Here is a 20445-nt window from a genome sequence, read left to right as displayed (position 1 = left end):
ACAATCTTAAAATAATACATTGCACTAAATAATATAAATATAAAAGATCTCTTGCTATAATTAGAGCAACAAAGTGCACACTCATTAAAAGTGCAGCATTTTCACACACATTCTATTTATTTAGAATACGTATTGTTACAATTTAGTGAGAATTATACTTGAAATATAATCTTTAAAATGGTTTAAGTGTAAATGCAAATGTATAATTTCATTTTTACAGACAATACAAGGTTTGTACTAAATAATTAAGGGTTTTAAGGCATTGAACGAAGCTTGTGAATTGGAGCAGTGTGTACCATATATTTTAGAGACTTAACTCTCAAATGAAAATGCTTTGTGTAGTCCAAAAATCAGTTTATGGATATATATTTTTAACTTTGCAGACTGAAGAACACAATATTAGCTTTTCAATAGCTGTCCTAAAGTTATAAGTTAATGCTGTCTCTGCAAGTTAATGCTATCTGAAGTCATCTCTTCACCACTGGGGATATAACACTGCAGGTGTTCTTAATATTGAACCATAAAGTATACTGCAAGAAAGTTGTTCAAATTAAGTACACTTTCTAGCACATACAATTATTATATTCTGTTAATTCCCTCATATGTTCAGAATCTGTAAAATGCTCATGAATTTTCAATTCAGCATTTCCAAATATCCAAAGACGGCATTAAAGGAATTTCAACTGAGCATGCAGTATTCTTTCTCTGAAATTATGCTCATTTGGTTCACAAGCATCTCCATGCCAGTCACTTCTTTTTCTCAACAGTATAATGCTTTGATCAGATTTTCAATCTGATGCATGCACATGAACTGTGATGAATTCAGAATGAATTAACTGGCAATTCACATAAAGTGCAAAGGATATTCGCTTGACATTTTCCTAGAATTCTTTTGGAATCCATAAGGTATTTAGACGCTAGCTATCTAAAATTTTAATGAATATCCTGTGCGCTTATTTATCTTATTGATCTTGATTCCACAAGTTGTGCAGACGATATTCACAGCAGGGTTAATGTGGTCTGTGTTTTTTTTTTCTAAAAGCATAAATTCTGCTCAAAGATGAAAGCCAGAAAACAATTGCAATATGCATGTTGTGTCATTCAAATAGAGGGAGCCCACAGGGATACAGAGTCAGTGGTATATACATGCTATGAAATCTTAATCTCCAATATTGTACTAAGTGAAAGCACAGAGGCATTGGATATAAGGCAGGTGAAACAGAATGAGAGGCCACTAAAGTCAGCTAAACAGATATTTCTAGAATCATTGTGTGATACTCATGGAAGTATATGTGAAAAAGACCCATATTTGTCTTCTAATGTGCTTCACAGTGTAGTGTTTCATAGCCGTTCAGGGACGCCAAATATGTAATCATAGTGGCTCTCTGAAGGCACCAGTTCTGTAGGGTTTGGGCATTTACTGAGACAATTATTAATTGTAGCAGTAAATCACAAAATTGATTCTTTTGATGGCTTTAGAATCCAACCATGCGATATAACTCAAACAACGCACACACACAGGTACTAATACACGAGGATACATTTATTAATACATAGAGTATGCATGTAAACCTAACAGATCTTATCGAGAGGGTTATCAGAATACAAAAGGTATATATTCAATCAGTTACGAAGTGTTACACATCAAGAGGACATACGTTCAGTATATCATTCATTAAGACCGTTTCGTAAATGAACTTGGTTATAACTTCTACATTAGATACTCAAAACAAGTACATAACTCTTAGGAATTAAATTGATATCAACTGGTTTGGATAACAATTGAATTCTCGAGCTGTAATGCATTGAAGTTGAATACTCATCCAATTTCTGGGGATTCAGATCTCCTGCGGGCACAAAGAAACAGTTGCAGGCTGTTGCTGTCCAATCCGCGCTGTCTGGCTCGGTGCCAGGCTGTGCTGTGCGGCTTGCGACGGTGCGCTGCTGATGCTCACTGACCGGCTAGTTAGTGTTGGCTTTAACTAGCAAAGTTTGTGCACAGGAGAAAAGATGACTGTGGATCCCAGCAAGTCAGGAAGAGGACCGGTTCGTTCCTGATGAAGAGCTAGTTCTGAATAGTGATTCAGCTGTCCACAGTTCTGACCTGTCCACGAGGCCTGCTGCTGGTTACTCTCTGGCAACCTCCACTCTAGACTCTTAGAACAAAGGAAAGTTCTGGCACTCGGACACACTGGCCGTTCCGTGGTTGTCCGGGCTGAGTCTCGGGATGGTCAGGAGGCGCGCTGCGAGAATGTCCTGCCCTTGGGAGCCTTCTGCTCCTGGGCCGTCCTGCCCTGGAATTCTCCTTTGAATTCCCTTTAGAACAGTCCACAGAATCCTCTCCAGAATCTTACTGAATCTCCCGAATCTGAATCTTGTTGAATCTGAATCTCACAGGCTCTCTGTGTTGCCTGTTTTTACCTGGAGGAACTTCAGCTCGTTGATTGGCTGAAAGTTCCATGGGCATCAGAGTCCCACGTGGGTTACTCAGCCCTACCAGTCCCTGATTGGTTGATCAAGGTGAGATATGAGTCACTTAGTCCTGACACTTAGTAATGCAGTCCAGATGTCCATCCGGCACTCCCTAGACTGATAGGCGCCAGTGGATGACCATTGATCATGATAGCCAGACTTAGCTAAGTGCATCCCCCTTTGGGAGCTGTCCTAGGAAACCTTAAATCATCTTGCATGAATAGTTTCTCTGTGGCTGCACCACAGAGATGAACAGAGAAATGGGGCCTCATTTGGGAAGCTCAGAAACACTTAATTCTGCCTTATTATTAAGCCTCGCCGCTACATACCCCCCCTTTTTGAAGGTCACGAGGTCCTGAGGCGTTGTTGCCTTCAAAACAAAACAGAGTTAAGTGATGTCCCTTGCCATTAGAACATTAATCTTAAATGTCTACATTACTCCTCGAGAATTCATACCGGAACCAGCATTGGATACAAACAGGATGAATAACATCTGGAGTATGTATAAACACGGTAGGAGACATTATCTAAGTCTAGGAATTACACATCAGGAAGTTCACTGTCAATATCTGATACCTCTGTGGTAGATATTTGGGGAGAAGTCACTTCCTTTCTTTTGGCATGCTACCTTTGACTCATTCATGCTACCCGGAGTACATCTTGATGTAAGAGTACATCATTCAGAGTACACTGTCAGTCATGATCCAGCTACCCGGCAGCAGTGTTACAATAACACCAGTTCCTGTTCCCAGCCCCCCGATAAACCACAACACCTGTGTTGGGTATCTGCTAGGGTGGTTTGGAGGTTTGTTCCATTAAAGCAAACTAACTACCTGTACCTCTTCAGGGCTTACTGTTTCTTGGATTTCTATCCAATTCCTTAGTGTGGCACCTGAAGGCATCCATGACCTCAAGTTTGGTCTTATGTTGTCTGGTTCTAGACCGTACAGTGTTAAGTTACCATGCTGTACTATGGCCTCCTCAGGAACTTAAAGGAACTGTTTTATTAGGTAGCTGCATCATGCCTGTCACAAGTCACAGTGTCAGTTAAACGTGGTGTGCTGACCAGCCATTTACTTCCCACCTGCTCTTCATGGGGTTCATTAACCTTCCTCTGCTCGTTAGTAGCTTTACACCCTTCATTGGTGAATCGTTTAGACACAGCCAATGGATAGCTTTGGTAGCCATACCCATCTCAAGATTTGGAACCGAATTCAATCTTGGTTTGCCTTCTGGGTGAGCTATGAACGATGGGGTTAATGTCACACACTCCTCTACTGAGAAGAGTGGAATCAAGTGGGTTGGGAATTGTGCCGTGGTTAGACTGGCTACAGTGGCACTAAGCTCCCTTAACAGGTCTTGTGTCAACATTCTGGCCTGTTGCACACAAGCATAAACCCACTGTATAACACCAACAATCATGTCCACTGGTTGGGGAATAAGGTTTAACCCTGTTGCATAGGAAATTGCCTGTAGGGTTTTCCCTAAGCTTTCCAACTTTTGATGCTGTCGATACAGTCTGTCACTACCCTCTGGTATCTCTGACACCTGCCTTCTTGGGGCAGTCAGGATGAGAGTGCCAGCAGCACACAAACCTACCAGAAAAAGCAAACGTGCAACAGTGGCGGCAGCAATCAGTCTTCCCAAAAGTCTTTTCGGGTGGCTGATCCCAGTCATCTCCTTCTGAGTGACTGTTGCCTTTCTAAGCTGGCGCAGCGTGTACATGGTGTCTTTCTCAGTATGCCATGTGGCATCTTGGGCACCAACATCCTGGAAATCTGGGGAGATCTGACACAGCTGCTGATGCTGCTCCTCCTTTTCCAGGGCATCTGCTTTTTCGATTTGTTCATGCCTGTGCTCTAGGAACCCTGCAGGGGGCGGTGCAGCGGTGGAGCATACCTGACCCTCGGCTGAGTGGTCATCTGGAGCACCTGAGTGATCTGGGATTGTTATCCCATTCTCACTGTTCAGGTCCACCCTGCACACTTCCTGATTGAGGAATCCCTCTATTGGCATGTTTACAATCGTTCGCTGGGCGTGGGTGTAGGACACCTGCTCGCTCCCCCCTTCCCTCGCTAGGGGTTCAGGGAGCTGCCCCAGCACTGGGATAGCTAGTTCACTGTCTTCGAACTCGCTATCACCCACCAGGCCCATGTCAGTGCAGGCGGGGATTCTGACACCCCTCTTTGCGATGTCCTGCACTGGCAGGCGGGTGACTTGACCATCCAGCTCCAGTCTGGCTGAACCACTGTTGGTCAGACTCAGACTGACAGACTGAGCTGGTGGCTGTAAGAAAACCGGCTCGGCTTTCATTCCCTGTCCCTTCTGGGGGACTGGGTGTGTTGGCAACCCTGCCGTTGAGGCAGGAACAATCAGGTCAGTCTCACTCACTACCTGGTAGTTGTGAGAAATAATGTTACCTGACTGCAGGTTCCCTGGGTCACAGCAGAGGGAATCGGCATCTGGGATCAGGTGTGTCCACAGCGCAGTAGTCTCAGCGTCCAGCTGGACCTCCTGTCTAACCTGTGAATGTTGCACCAGGGGCACCTGGCGGTGGCCCTGTGACAGCTGCTCAAGCAGATCCTCACTAATAGAGGACCTCTCAGGGCTAAGGGCGAGGGCTACATCACCAACCTGCTCTCCTGCCATCTGGATCCCTTCCACCACTGCAGGGTGGTGGTCCTGACCCCTCTTGGGTGCCAGGGTGCACAGGGAAAGCTCCTTTTCATCGCCAGGTGGGGAGATCTGCTCCTCTTTAGGGATGTAAAAGGTGTGTGCTTTACCTGGTGGATCAGGCGGCTGCTCGGAGCACCGCTCCTGTGGCATGGAGGCTGTTGGGACCTTGGCCAGGGCACGACTTCCCTGTATATCCGGGGAACAAGAAAATATTTTTATTTCTTGTCCAGAGGGAACAGAAGGAATCTCCGCATAGGCTTCTGTGTTCGGTGGGCACTGTGTAAGCACAGTCTGCCTCTTGGCCCCCCTTTCCTTCTGTACAGAAGGCTTAGGAGGCTTGACCTGTTTCCACACTTTGCCTTTCTGGTGATCCACCAAAGGTTCCACTCTGAGTCGCATACCCTTTTCTTTTTCTACCCGTTTGAGCTTGCCGTGTGACATCAAACACCTTTCAACCTCAGTGTCAATCAGTGTCTCACTGGGTAAGACATCTCCCATGGCAGCCTTGAGGTAAAAGCTTCGTGCTTTTCCTCTGTGTTTTACTGCCTGCTCTGTGACTTCAGGGGTGGAGTCAGCACTCGCTTGGGAGTGGCCGACCTCATCCAGGCAGGAACCCTTCCGCTCAATCAGATAGACTGAGGGAGGGAGAGGGGGCGGGTCTCCGCCTCCTCCAGTGGAGAGTATCAGCTCATTCACGCTTCCGGCAGCCTTGGGGAGCGGTTGTCCCTGTCCTAATAAAGCTTGTTCAAGCCTGGCCAGGCGGGCGGCTACTGAATCCTTTTGTTCAGCCTTTTCTAGCCCTTTCCCTTCCCCGGTGTTCTCATGGCACTTAGGACGCTGGGTGCGGTCCTGTGTGAGTGCTTTGGAACGGGGCTTAGCCAGCTCAGGAGCCTGTGCTCCTTCGAGCAGGGGGGAATTAACCCTGCTGGCTCTGACGGCGAACACAGTCGCTTTAGCAGCTTTTTGCTCAGAGCGACTTTGGACATCATACTCCCAGGCTTTCTGCGCGAATCTCTTAATATCAGTCATTTTCATGGTCTGTGCATCTGTATGCATTAAGATCATCTTTCTGACTGACGGGTGGAGATTCGCAATGAATAAACCCTTGAAATGTGTGTTCTCTTCGCAACCCTCATAATTTCGCCCTGCAAAATAAGTTCGTCTAAGTCTCTCGTAATATTCGCGAGGGGACTCTGCTCTCTCGTGCTTAATGTTAAGAGCGGCGGCTATCGCAGCAGTCGGGTCAATAAACGCACTGTATTCTTCGATAAGTGCTTGACATAGCTGCTCAAAGTCATTACAGACTTCTTTCATCTGCCTAGCCATCCACTCATGTACAGCTCTGCTGGTAGTTTTCCTGACCAGAAACACTTTCTCCTGTTCTGTGGCGTTTGGCAGGAACTGCAGGTTATACCTGAGGTCTTGAATATAACTCTCGATATTATTCTCTGACACTGCGGGGTCAAATCTCTCTATGTCCTTCGCTAGCTCTCTCAGAGAATGGAGATTTATTCTTCTAGCTTCTCCGCTGACGGAGATATGGAAGAGATCGTGGTCAGACTTGTCGCTGCTAGAGAGAGTGCTTAATAGCGACTCGAATTCAGACCTTTTAGCAACCATCGTTAAACTTAAAGAGTATTACTTTTAAGTACGAAATCACAGTTTTACCACAGAAAACCACAAGATCAGGTATGCAATCAACCTGGTAGATTGCAAAAGATCACAAAACACTCAAGCACTGCTTAAAGAGCAAGGGGAACTTTTTTTTTTTCGGCTTTCAGCACACTGTATTGTCGTGTATGAAACCCGCGGCGTTTTATATGAATTATTCCGCTTGGTTGATTCATTTCAGTCTTGCCACGCCCACCCAGGGACGCCATAAATGTAGTGTTTCATAGCCGTTCAGGGACGCCAAATATGTAATCATAGTGGCTCTCTGAAGGCACCAGTTCTGTAGGGTTTGGGCATTTACTGAGACAATTATTAATTGTAGCAGTAAATCACAAAATTGATTCTTTTGATGGCTTTAGAATCCAACCATGCGATATAACTCAAACAACGCACACACACAGGTACTAATACACGAGGATACATTTATTAATACATAGAGTATGCATGTAAACCTAACAGATCTTATCGAGAGGGTTATCAGAATACAAAAGGTATATATTCAATCAGTTACGAAGTGTTACACATCAAGAGGACATACGTTCAGTATATCATTCATTAAGACCGTTTCGTAAATGAACTTGGTTATAACTTCTACATTAGATACTCAAAACAAGTACATAACTCTTAGGAATTAAATTGATATCAACTGGTTTGGATAACAATTGAATTCTCGAGCTGTAATGCATTGAAGTTGAATACTCATCCAATTTCTGGGGATTCAGATCTCCTGCGGGCACAAAGAAACAGTTGCAGGCTGTTGCTGTCCAATCCGCGCTGTCTGGCTCGGTGCCAGGCTGTGCTGTGCGGCTTGCGACGGTGCGCTGCTGATGCTCACTGACCGGCTAGTTAGTGTTGGCTTTAACTAGCAAAGTTTGTGCACAGGAGAAAAGATGACTGTGGATCCCAGCAAGTCAGGAAGAGGACCGGTTCGTTCCTGATGAAGAGCTAGTTCTGAATAGTGATTCAGCTGTCCACAGTTCTGACCTGTCCACGAGGCCTGCTGCTGGTTACTCTCTGGCAACCTCCACTCTAGACTCTTAGAACAAAGGAAAGTTCTGGCACTCGGACACACTGGCCGTTCCGTGGTTGTCCGGGCTGAGTCTCGGGATGGTCAGGAGGCGCGCTGCGAGAATGTCCTGCCCTTGGGAGCCTTCTGCTCCTGGGCCGTCCTGCCCTGGAATTCTCCTTTGAATTCCCTTTAGAACAGTCCACAGAATCCTCTCCAGAATCTTACTGAATCTCCCGAATCTGAATCTTGTTGAATCTGAATCTCACAGGCTCTCTGTGTTGCCTGTTTTTACCTGGAGGAACTTCAGCTCGTTGATTGGCTGAAAGTTCCATGGGCATCAGAGTCCCACGTGGGTTACTCAGCCCTACCAGTCCCTGATTGGTTGATCAAGGTGAGATATGAGTCACTTAGTCCTGACACTTAGTAATGCAGTCCAGATGTCCATCCGGCACTCCCTAGACTGATAGGCGCCAGTGGATGACCATTGATCATGATAGCCAGACTTAGCTAAGTGCATCCCCCTTTGGGAGCTGTCCTAGGAAACCTTAAATCATCTTGCATGAATAGTTTCTCTGTGGCTGCACCACAGAGATGAACAGAGAAATGGGGCCTCATTTGGGAAGCTCAGAAACACTTAATTCTGCCTTATTATTAAGCCTCGCCGCTACAACAGTTTTTAGAAATATTCTGTAAAACTTTTTTTTTTCATTTAATAAACATAAATTGGTCAGACCAACACATTCCAAATACAATTCAGTTATTTCTTTATCATTTATATACTATAAGTACACATTATTACAATTTTCAAATACCGTATTGAACAGCCAACATTTTTGGTTTTTTCCATCTATGAGTTTAATATATTTGCTAGTGCTATTTAGAATAAAAAAAAGGCTGCAGTTCAATGAGTATTTATTTCCACTCATTGTGAAAATACATTTAAGACACAATTGTGCAATATAAGATCAATAAAACCATTAACTGAGATTTGACATACCGCTTCTTGCATAATCTACATTATTGTAAAAAAGTTTATGATAAACCTAATACTATACTTTGTCAGGTTTACATACAAGGTAAGTGTCAGATTCACAACTTAATATTTACCCTTACCATTTAACATATACCTGTATATGTTTCTTAATAATACCCCTGAAACTAGGGACACTAATTACCCAATTAGTTGCTGACTAGATACCTTGATTTAGTTCAAATACCAATAAAAGATTATACAGGACTTAACATCATAGCCTGCATACAGTACTTAAAAGAGGCAAGACTTAAAGTTCTTCTGGGATGTCATATGGATTTTGTTGTCATATTGGATTCTGGGTTGCTGTATCCACAGTGAAACTAAGCAGCAAACGTTTTCATTTCTCTCTTCATTTAATTTTGTCAGCTACTCTCATATGACCTCTTCATTAATCTTTTCATAGCCCTGTCCCTTTTACAATTGGAGCACATGCAGTGTCTGAATATTAATTTTCCTAGTGCAGGTTACATCCAAGGTGTCTTATCTTAATTACTGAAAGATTTTCTTTATCACAACTCATGGGGACTCAAGTTACAGCTTCCGAGGGTACAGTATGATCTGTGGGGCAATTTCAGTGCAAAGACTGATAAAACCCAAAAGGGTATAAATACACTTAACAACTAGACTGAGTGTGTATGTGAACAGAAATCATAGACACCCTTTGTTATGCTGAATAGTTTGCATAAAACACCTCAGATAGAATGTTTTTGGTATGTTTTCTCTAAGTAAGGGAGAATACAATTCAGAATGCTACAATTGAAAGAAGAGGATTAGCAAATCAATCATTTGAACGCAGTTTATTTGAATTACTAGGCTTAATCGGGGTAAAATAAAACGCACAGATGTACTGCATTATCTAAAATGAACAGTGTTACACTATATTATTATTATTGACTTCAAGAATATAATTAATTAAGGCTATACTCAAATGATCTCTTATCTGTTTCAGTGCTCAAACCCTGTATAGAATTCTCTCCTCAAGGGTCTTTTTATAGTCATTCTAATTTTTTACAAATCTTTAATACTACTTTTTGCATTTGTGTCTTTTGCATTAAGATGATTATCATTAAGATTATGATTATGACTATTACTATAGTAACCAGTATATTCTGAAATATCTAATAGACATTGTGCCCTGCCAGTCTCTTTTAATGCGCCATTGTACATTACACATTCATACACTTTAACAAAACAAGACTATAACAGCACTCCATGAGTCTGTTGTATTAAATATTTCATGTTGTTTCTGTGGCTGTATAAAACTTGATGGTAATTCTTCATTCTGTGAACATAAATTATTCCATTGCACTTAAGCAAACGATATACTGACTTCTTTATCTTTACAAAAAAGGCAAATGTTCAGAATTAAATGATTTCACATAGGTATTGTTATTTGATTAATGACAATAAAGTGTCATTTTCTGCCATAACTCTAAGCCTGGAATGTCTTGTGTCACAAGAAGTCCATTCCTTGTGCAGAAAGGAATCAGTTAACGCCTTCTTCACATCTTATATATTTATTCAATACTATAAGGACCTACTTGGGAGCATATCTAAAACCCCATATAAATGACAATATCTTCAGAATTTGGCAGCTTGAAATCTGATGAGGTCACCGCAAGATTTCCTTTGTACTGGTTCCTGTCTCAACTTGGTCTTAAAATCCTTCAATTAAGATTATGTTCAAGGTTCTACTTCTAGCCAGAATGTTATCTGTGACCTGTGCTCATCTGATTCTGGTTTTATTATGTTGTGCTTTGAGATGATTGCTTTTAAAGGTGCTTTGGAATGTTTTTATTATCACTTCATTGAGTAGATCAATGGCTAACTGAATTTCTCAAACCACATAAGAAGAAAGCATTTTGCATAAGAATGACTTTTAGTGTTCTCTTAAAGGAGGTTTGTGACTGATTTTTTCCCTCCTTGTCTGGACACATTTCTCATTCAATCTGCCCTTTTCAGTCTGTCTCTCTTTCTGCATTAGTCACTTTTTTGCCCTGATAATGTATGGCTCAAGTAAAAATAGTTTAGAAAAGCAGTTGAACACTAAGTGAGAGACATAGAGGGCAGTTTTCACTGTCTGAACAAAGAGTGGGCAGAGTATCTGTGTGCGTTTTAAATTGGAGTGAGTGTGGACCACAGGAAAGGTCTTGCTTCAAGTCTGGATCAAAGTGACTACCAATCAAATGCATTCTGACAACACTGTGAACAGGTAAAAAAGACAGGTCATTACCATGTACTGGCTCAGCCAGATGCTTAGATTTATCTTCATTTGATCGTTTTAATTACAGATTTCTGTTCATACTTTTAAAGGTCAAGTTCTAAATGGGTACAATGATCAGCATAAAGGATGTCATACACCATAAATTAGGAAAGCAGGCCAAAAATGTTCATCTTAATGAGTCATTCCATCTCAAGATTGAGATTTGTTTTAATATGGACAGCATGCTGTGAACAAAAGCCTAGTATTGCAGGATGTTTGCAGATAAGCATTGACATACTGAAATGTGTTATTAGCTCAGAACTGTTTACTAAAGGTTTGTGAAGGGAAAAGCAAACTGCTTATGTGACAAAGGCAGTAACAAGCATCTTTCAATACACTAAAGACAATTTAGCATCTTGAAAGATGATACAACTGTTTATTTACTTTCCAAAGTCAATTTTTGAATTGAAAATAATACAGTTTAGTGGCAATTTCTTTCAGATTCCATGTGGGACTGGTTCATGAGTACATTAACTCCTGTCAGCCTTCAAAATCCCAAGTAAAATATGTATATGGGATGTGTCAATAGAAGCATTCTTGCTGTCAAAAAATGTATCGTGTTGTGCTTTGAAAAAGAGGTAATTTTCTTTTTTAATCATTATCTTCTTTTTTTCTTAGCTGCATTGTCAGTGATTGTGTTAAATGACTATTTGTAATCAGTATTTTGGCTTTGGGTACAATGAAATAGGAATTGTAACAGGTTTCCCTGTGCTTTTCTGGAATTTGAACAGAGACTTGCACCGTCAATTAACATAAACACAAAATGTTTTAAATATTTGTGGATAGCAAATATTTTGGATATTAGAGTGTTGTATAGCATATGCACAACAAAAACCGCCATTGAATACAGATGCTTAGTTCAATCCAGTGAGATTCTCTGTAGATGATCAAATTCTTTTATAATCTTCTATACTGGCTACTACCTTTACTATAATTAAGGACTTGGGAAATGAGATTTGCTAAAGCCATTCATGCAATGTATATAATGATAATCCTGAGCGGAATGGACAGGGGAAAGCACAAAGAAAATATTAAATTCTCAATAAATGTCACTACTGCAGTAAACAGTGATTACTAACATAATAAGATTTATAATAAACATCATTGAGCAGGGAAAGTAGTCTCTATGCGGTGTGAATATTTGTAATATAAACTTAACACCTCATAAAATGCACAGCCTATTATCAGTGAGTTTAAATTATGATGCATATAAAAAAAGTCAGCAAAAAGGAATTAAATTGAACATACCATATGACATATAACTGTATTTAATTTTCTTCACTCTTTTATGAAAATTTCCATTGTTACTAAAATGATAAAATATAACACATTATCACATACTGTGTATGGTGTTTTGGAACATCTTAAGTCAGGATTTACCCTACCATAAAAGTCAATCTTTAAGTAAACCTGTGTTTCTGTGGTAGAAACTGCATTATTTGTTATATCAGTTCTGTGGTACTATTCCTGTTTTATGATTCATGATGCACTCATTCTGTGATGGTTACAGTCCTATTTTATGTGTTAACTGCCTGGCCCTGCAGAATTACTCTGAACAATGTTTATTGTCAGGAGAAGTTCAATATATACAGGATACTTTTCTATCACGCACATGTAGTTTACCACAAGTCAACATTGAATATTCTGACCATATTAAGCAACTGTATCAATTTACAGAGGAAATTAAGCTCTTCCTATGATATTGTGTTGATTTGCTAAGTTGCTATGCTATGGTAATGTCTGTTATATTGAACAGAATGTTGTAGTATTCACTCAGGTGTATCACAGCACTACCAATGCATATTTGTTAAGTATAATTTTGGGAAGTATCATTTCATGAGACAGTTGTATTAAGTGAAGCCTGCAGCCATCTTGCAGTGCCAGCGTGTGTGTTTTGCGTCAGGGAGAGAGTAGCTTTTCCCTGTTTGGAGGGTAAAGCGTCAAGCTAATGAATACAAACTCTCTTCCACACACTGCTGGGTACAGCTGAACAGCTGATAGCTTCCAAATCTACCAACAAATTGAAGATTCCACATTTAATCATGCAAGAGAGTACGCAATAGAACCTGGCTTGCAGACTCCAAGGTCAGTGGTCACAAACAAGCACCATAATATCAAACACCCTCGCTTGAAAGCTTGATTAGAATTAGGTGCGTGACTTTCAACATGGGAATCTTTCACACAGAGCAAGGCAGCTGAGTACTATAGGCATTCAGATTGAGAAACAAATTACTTGAACATGTACGTACTGTAGATTAGCATACAGTATGAACAACAATGATATACTGTCATTAGCTGAGGTTGCACATAACTAACATCTAGTTTTTAACACTCTATAAATCATTTTAAAGTGATGTTTTCTACTCAAAAAGTAGAAACTGATTGACTTTCCATTAAGGCAAATCTGCATTTCAGTGTTATACAGGGTGTGTTTTATGAGCATTATGGGGGGATATTCCATGATCTTTGTAGATATAAATTATTTCAAAGGTGCAGGATGTCTGCCACAAATCTAATAGCAGCCTGTCAAACGAACCACAAAGCTGAACCAAGATGGAACTTATTCGTCGGGACAGAAAGGCCTGATTCCAAGTCTCAATTTTGATTTATTGGTGATAAATCTTGCTGCCATCTCCAGCACTGACAAATACAAATTGCCTCCCCCTGTCCAGTAAATGGGTAGTTACCTCTGTCATTTCCAATCCATAGCCTGTGTTCTACTGACGTCACTGTTCACTCTGAAGCTCAAGATGTCATATTACTCATAGGTTATTCATAGGGAGAAAAAAAATGCACATTCAGTAATTTAATCTCATCAATCCTTTCAGTCAACAACTGGCTGTATGCTGTGCACAGGTCATAAATAACATTCAAGTGGGACACAAGTTGAGTCTACATCTCAGCTCACAGCTGGAAGAATAAATGTCCCCTATTTCTTTTCTTTATTTCTTTAAATAATACAATTGACCTGCTTCTCTTGTCTGGCTTAAATATAATTGTCAGGGGACAACCGAATTGCTACATTGTGTTAGTTTAGATATTTATCATTACTTTATAATAGTCATTGTAAAAGCTTATTTTTTCAAAAATCTCTTCTTTTACTTTTCTACATGTGTTTGACAAAGTGTAAATACATTACTATTTTCTATTTAATGTACCATTTTTTCCCCAAGGCTGTAACAAAATGAAAAAATCAACATCAGTTTCTTCTTCTCCACTGCTCATAACCTTCCGGATTTTCTGAGTTCTTGATTTAGAAACTGAATTAATACATTATTCATTTAATTGAACCACTTTAACTACTGTAGTTTTAGAAATTTAAGGTGTTAATGCTGTGAAAGACTTTAGGACCTTGAACACTGAAGGCCAGAGATGAGAAAATGCAAGTGAAATCACTGCATTTTGAACTAGCTTAATTTATTAAAAGTGGACATTTTTAAAATTGACTTCATTTATTTTTTTCAATTAGATTATAAAACTGCTAAGATTTTTTTTTGTTTGTATCTTATTCCAGTGCTTTTCTTTTATTTATATTTTATTTATATTATATTTTTTGTCTCAAAAAAAAGATATATTTGCAGTTACTGCTGGAGTCGACCTTGTTTATTCCATTAAATAATTTATTCCTTAGTCATGTCTTAGCTAATCCATCTTCTGCTAAGACTAAGATGATTTAATCATTCTTCTGTCATAACCATTTGCCCTTTACTGAACTGCCTCCAAACTTTAAAAAACCCTTTTGTGGGTAGAACGGAATACTGTATTCCATATAAAAATCTATTGAGGACGATGTACAACCACAGTATAACCCTTCCTGACTTGAATCATTGCTTTATTATTGTTAGTTCTTCCCAATTTCTTTTGAACTTGTTGGCAGCAACATTCAGCCATTCATTTTCTAACAGCTTCATCCAACTCAGTGTTGTGGGGGACCCAGAGTCTATGCTGGAAAACAAAGGGTTCAAGGTGGGGTACACCCTGGACAGGATGCCAGTCCATCACAGGGCACACGTAGAAACAAACACACCCGGGATAATTTTCACAAAACCCAATTCACCAGCTTTGGACTGGTGGAAGGAAACTAGAGCACCCAGAAGAAAACCCATGCAAACTCCATGTAGGTAACACCCCAGGTCTGGAAGTGAACCCAGAGCCCCAGCCCTGCTGGCCCTGCTAGGGAGCAATGCTAACCTCTGCACCACTGTGCTGGCCCAGCAATAACATCACAAGGGTGAAATATTTTGTTTGTACTGGATGGTATAATATTAAGAATCAAACAATATATAACTCATAGTTTTATGTCATGTCATTTGCCAAACCACTTTATACCATATGGTGTCTTGGGAAGCCGGAGCCTATCCGGCAAGCAGCGAGCGCAAGGCAGGGTACACCCTGGACAGGACGCCAGTCCATCGCAGGGCCAGTGCAAGCCAATCATACACATGGACAATTTGGAGGCCATGGTAAAGGCTGAGGCGGGAAATTTGGCCCGGACACCAGGATAACTTCCTGCTCTTATTGGGAAATGCCCAGGGATCTTTAACGACCCCTGAGAGTCAGGACCTCAGTTTAACGTCTCATCTGAAAGATGGAGCCCACTACAGTATAGTGTCCCCACCACTATACTGGGGTATTAGGACCCACACAGACAGCAGGGTGGGCACCCCCCACTGGTCCCACTTACACCACTTCCAGCAGCAACCATAGCTTCCCAGGAGGTCTCCCATCCAGGTACTGACCAGGCTTAAACATGCTTAGCTTCAGTGGGTAGCCAGTTGAGATCTGTAGGGTGATATAGCTGCTGGCACTCATAGTTTTATTTCCAGCCTAAAATATCTTATATTAACTGATCATAATACTTTTGATTAATGTAATTGTGAAAAATAAATTCACAAAAGATGCATTCAATATTCATGTTGGGCTCAACGTGACCTTTCTACAACAGTATCTGTGGGTAATTCAGAATATTTTGTTTGCATTTTTCTTTGGAGTAAGCATAATGCAACTATTATTTTACTCTATGTCTGTCATAGAAGAATAGGCGCTTTTTAAACAACTCTGAATAACTCACCCCAGGATTCCTGCAAGGTTCATAATTAGGCCTATTGTATTTTACAATCATTTTCAAGAAACCTCTCTTTTCATTTGTTCAGAAAAGCAATAGGAAATTTGTGATTCAAAATAAGTAAACATAAAATACAACACTAAAAAGAAACTACTGCTGGTAGGAAAACAACTATCACAACTGTTACCACAGTATACAGTAGATATTTTATGATTGGTTACTATTCACATTTCTCCATTATGCACAGCAACATACATTTCTAGCTGTTCATACCCCTAAGGTATTTTACTTTTCTTACTTTAAGATGCTGTTTTTTAAAAATATGCGTTTATTAGTCTCCATATTTTGATATGAATTGAGTTGCAATGTGATGCCCACAATGGAAACTACTTAAAATGTAATTACCAGTTTTTTTACGTGAATATCATGTGACCACATGATATTCACATTCTTACAAATCAGTAATTTGGTTTAATATATGTCGCTTTAGTTAAAGACCTTAGCAGAATATCAATAAAAAGTACAAATAACGAAAAACCAAACAACAAAACCCACCCTATCAGAACTCAAAATTTACTACGCAAAAGTAACTAGTACCGATTTACCACAGCACTTTCAACACAAGAAAAAAATAGCTTACAAAACAAAATCAGAATATCTCTTTTTAAAATAATAAAATAAATAAATATGTAAGAACTAAAATAAAATCGTCAATAGTAAAAAGAACTTTAAATTAGATTATTTAGTATAGACGAATCTGCTTATCACAGCGTGGAATGAATATACGTATTCCGCCATATTGGTATGTACTGTGTGCTCACGAGTGGTTTCTGATATGGTTGTGGTGAAACGGTGCGTTTCCCTTTTAATAGAATAACGGACTTATTTTGTTAAATCTGCTGAATCCCCTCTGGAGATGTATCGCCGCGGTGCAACCAAGGAGTCCAAGGCAGCGAAGGAGGAGAGTGACAGCAATAAATACGCCGAGCTGCTGGTGTTTGGCTATGCCTGCAAGGTGTTCCGGGACGATGAGAGGGCTCTCTTCCACGAACAGGGCAAACATCTTATCCCATGGATGGGGGACAAGAAGATCATGATTGATAGGTCGGTTTAACAAACGCGAAAGGGAAACATTACCTAACCAACTAATGTCTTCCGAAGGGACCGCTTGGATTTTCTTTTGTTTTCTATTAATTCGAGAAGGGATTCTGTAATATAAACCACTTTGCAGCGGGCCAACTATACCAGTGTCTGGCCCTGGCTTTTAAACAGCCGAAGACGCAGTGCAATAATTACCCAAACGAAAATGTACTATCATCTTAAGATGCAGCGTCGTTTTCTATCTCTTTGAGCTACCGGGGTGACCTCCATAATGCCATCTCTCCTTGTTTTATTTTGGCCATGATAAAACTATCGCTGTGATTTCGGAGTTTTTTCTAAATTGGCACTCTAAGTTCAGAATATTTGTCCATTGTTTGAAAATGACTCTGCATCTTGCATCAAAAAATTTGCTCTGATAACATCAACATTAGCCCACCCTTAAATGTATTCGTATATCCGTTTTTCCTTATTATTTTCCTCCGTTTTTATTTCTAATACAAGGTGATTACAAGAATTTAATGTAAGAGGTTGCGTTTAAATAACGCCATCATATACTAAATAGAACACAGTAGACAGTATTGTCTGCAGCTTTTAAAAACCCTTTTATTCCACTTGAAGGCGTTTCCAAATACTTTATTTTTTTATTTTATTTTATTGGGCTGTGTTGAAATGTAACCAGATCAAATTTCCCAAAGAAATGTTTATGAAAACTGTAAATTAAGGTGGTTCACTGACATTGCAAATCTCACCTGAGGTGTCCATACACTGTGTTTGACTTTCAGTCAAGACAATGACACCCTTATCTGGTTCGCTCCAAAAGGCAAATGAACAGTTGCTCTGATGTCTGTGGCCAGTGATGCCTAAGTGCCGTATTAGAATGTATAAACATTTTTATTTGACTTGGCAGTTACCTACCAAAATCATCCTAAAGGTGTGCAAAAGACTGGCTCTTGTAGTTTGCCTGAATATTGATCATTCTTATTAAGTGTACAAACTTGTTTTCAATAAATCACTTCTGACAAAGTAATATTTTTTGCACAGGATACACTTTTCTTGCTCTTTTATAAGTTGGGTTTTGCATCTGAAAACCTCACTTGTTTCTTCCCTTGACTCTCTTGACTGCTCACTCGCAAGTTCTAGTATGACCCAAAACCTTTAGGACTGCTGGCACCAGGACTGGTTATTTGGTTGGTGCCAAAAATACCATTCGACAGGCCACTTGCTGTAGTGGCAGTTGCAGAAATTGTTTGCTATACCTGTAAGGTAAAGCTAAAGTCAGCGTACTCAAATCAGCTTGGCATTTTACACCACGACCTCATGACCGCACTTAAAACTCATACTGGCGCAAAGGGTTATGAAGTTGCATATAAATATAATAATGCAACGTTAGGGTCCAACAGATCAGCAGAAGTTTGAATGCTGTGTTGGAATTGTTTTCCCTTTACAGTAGTGAACCTTCTTAATCTGCATGGTCCTGTACCTGTTTCCAATGTGTATGTGTGTGTCTCTCTATCACATGATCCAGACCTTATTTCCTCAGCAAAATGGCTAGGGGTCCAGCCTAGCCCTGATTGCCACTCCAGCGCCTCCTACTTTCTTTTGGCGAAGAACTCTGGACTGAGAGGTGGAATAGCGGAGCGAACGCAGGAAAATTTCGTCCGTTTGGTTCTTACGGATAGGTATTTATGTGCTCGGGCTTGTGTGGATGTACATTTTTTCAGTGGTAGAGGAAAGAATATCAGTTGTCTCAAGTAAAACAGGAATGGTTGATTGAACCATGTAAGGTAAGAAGTGAGATGTTTTTTTATACAGGGTTACTGAAGGAAGCAGATTCTCTTAGAAGTCAGTTAATATTTTACCCCTACGACAGTAAATCGTACTATTCGCACTTGCTAATGTACTACTGGAATTCTGAAATTAGGTTTTCTGTCTTGCGCTTACAAGGGATTGAATCGTATGTATCTGTAACATCTATTTCGTTTGAAAGTCAGCTTATTTTAAGTGGTATTTTTCTCATTTGTTCTTTTAGGATTCCCTTAGGGTAAGTATGTCTCTTCTGAACCCGGATGGATTCCCATCGTTAACCCTTACATTCGTATTCCAGGTACGATGGGCGCGGTCATTTGCATGACCTGTCGGAGTACGATGCAGAATCCTGGAATCGGGACTACAAGCTGTCGGAAGAAGAGGCCAGGATCGAGGCTTTGTGTGACGAGGAGAGGTATTTAGCCTTGCATACGGACTTGCTTGAAGAAGAGGCAAGGCAAGGTACTACAATAAGAAATTAATTTCTTGCATGTCTTCTTTCCAGCAAGAGATTCATAAAAGTATTATGTTTCTTCATCTGTTTGTCATAGCATTGACTGATGTACTCACTTGTTTGTGATCTGTTAACAGTAGCCATTGGGAATGGGAAGGAGTCCTTGCAAATCCCAGTGGACATCAGGATTTTGTTTTTTAGGCAAAGCAAGCCCTCCTTCTGCTGTAGCAAGAAAAAGGGAGTGCTTTTGTATTAAATACTACTTATGATAATACGGTACTCCACATTTCTTTGTTTGACTAAACCTGTGCGGTAATAAGAACTGGTAAGCAAGAAAAATGGTGTTTAGATGTTTAACCTACCTGTACAGGATATCCAGAAGATGTAGGCAGGCTCTTTCTCAAGTCATATTGGTTCTTAGAATCTACTTCTAATTTCTCTGTTATGAACATGTTTTTTTTTCTCCAGTAGAATGGCAATAACTTACTACAAAGTAGAGAGAAACAGTCGAATCCATCAATAAGAAGTCTTATACCCACAACAAAGTTTCAATTAAAATAGCCTTTGTTTCTTAATGGCGATTGCGGGATGTTTTGACCTGTTTTCTCTTCTTGTAAAAGTCTTCGGCCTGTGTCGTTGAGTAAAAACAGTGGTGTTCCAACCTTTGTAGCTTATTTGCTTGATTCATCATGAAATATAACAAATATTTCCTGCATTTCAGGAAAAATCGCTCACTTGTACAAGAGGTTTGTTAAGCATTCTTAAAGTGAAGAACAGATGCATTTTTCCACGGAGCAAAAAAAAACTGCACAAAATGCAGTGAAGCTGAATACACACATGGCTTGTATTTCCATTTTGTATCATAACTTTGTGAAGCAAATGGGTTTTATAAACT

The 20445-nt window shown here is 40.1% G+C and overlaps 1 protein-coding gene across 4 annotated transcripts in view; it reads left to right on the top strand.

Moving 5' to 3' along the window:
* The first annotated feature begins 16996 nt into the window (after positions 1–16996).
* Positions 16997–20445, top strand: part of sfswap (splicing factor SWAP) — a 73062-nt gene continuing 69613 nt past the window's right edge. For 2 of the 4 annotated variants that reach the window (XM_088935543.1, XM_088935540.1), the window contains exons 1-2: positions 16998–18969; positions 19395–19558. In XM_088935543.1, the coding sequence (XP_088791669.1) occupies positions 18707–18969; positions 19395–19558 (427 nt within the window). In that variant the 5' untranslated portion in view covers positions 16998–18706. Of the gene's footprint in view, positions 18970–19394; positions 19559–20445 lie in introns of all 4 variants that reach the window. The other 2 variants (XM_088935542.1, XM_088935541.1) reach the window with 2 other exon arrangements.

Source organism: Atractosteus spatula, chromosome 17, assembly GCF_055471065.1.
Source record: "Atractosteus spatula isolate fAtrSpa1 chromosome 17, fAtrSpa1.hap1, whole genome shotgun sequence".
NCBI classification, from domain to species: domain Eukaryota; kingdom Metazoa; phylum Chordata; class Actinopteri; order Semionotiformes; family Lepisosteidae; genus Atractosteus; species Atractosteus spatula.
The sequence above is the reverse complement of the archived record's forward strand: the minus strand, read 5'-3'. Positions and strand labels throughout refer to the sequence as shown.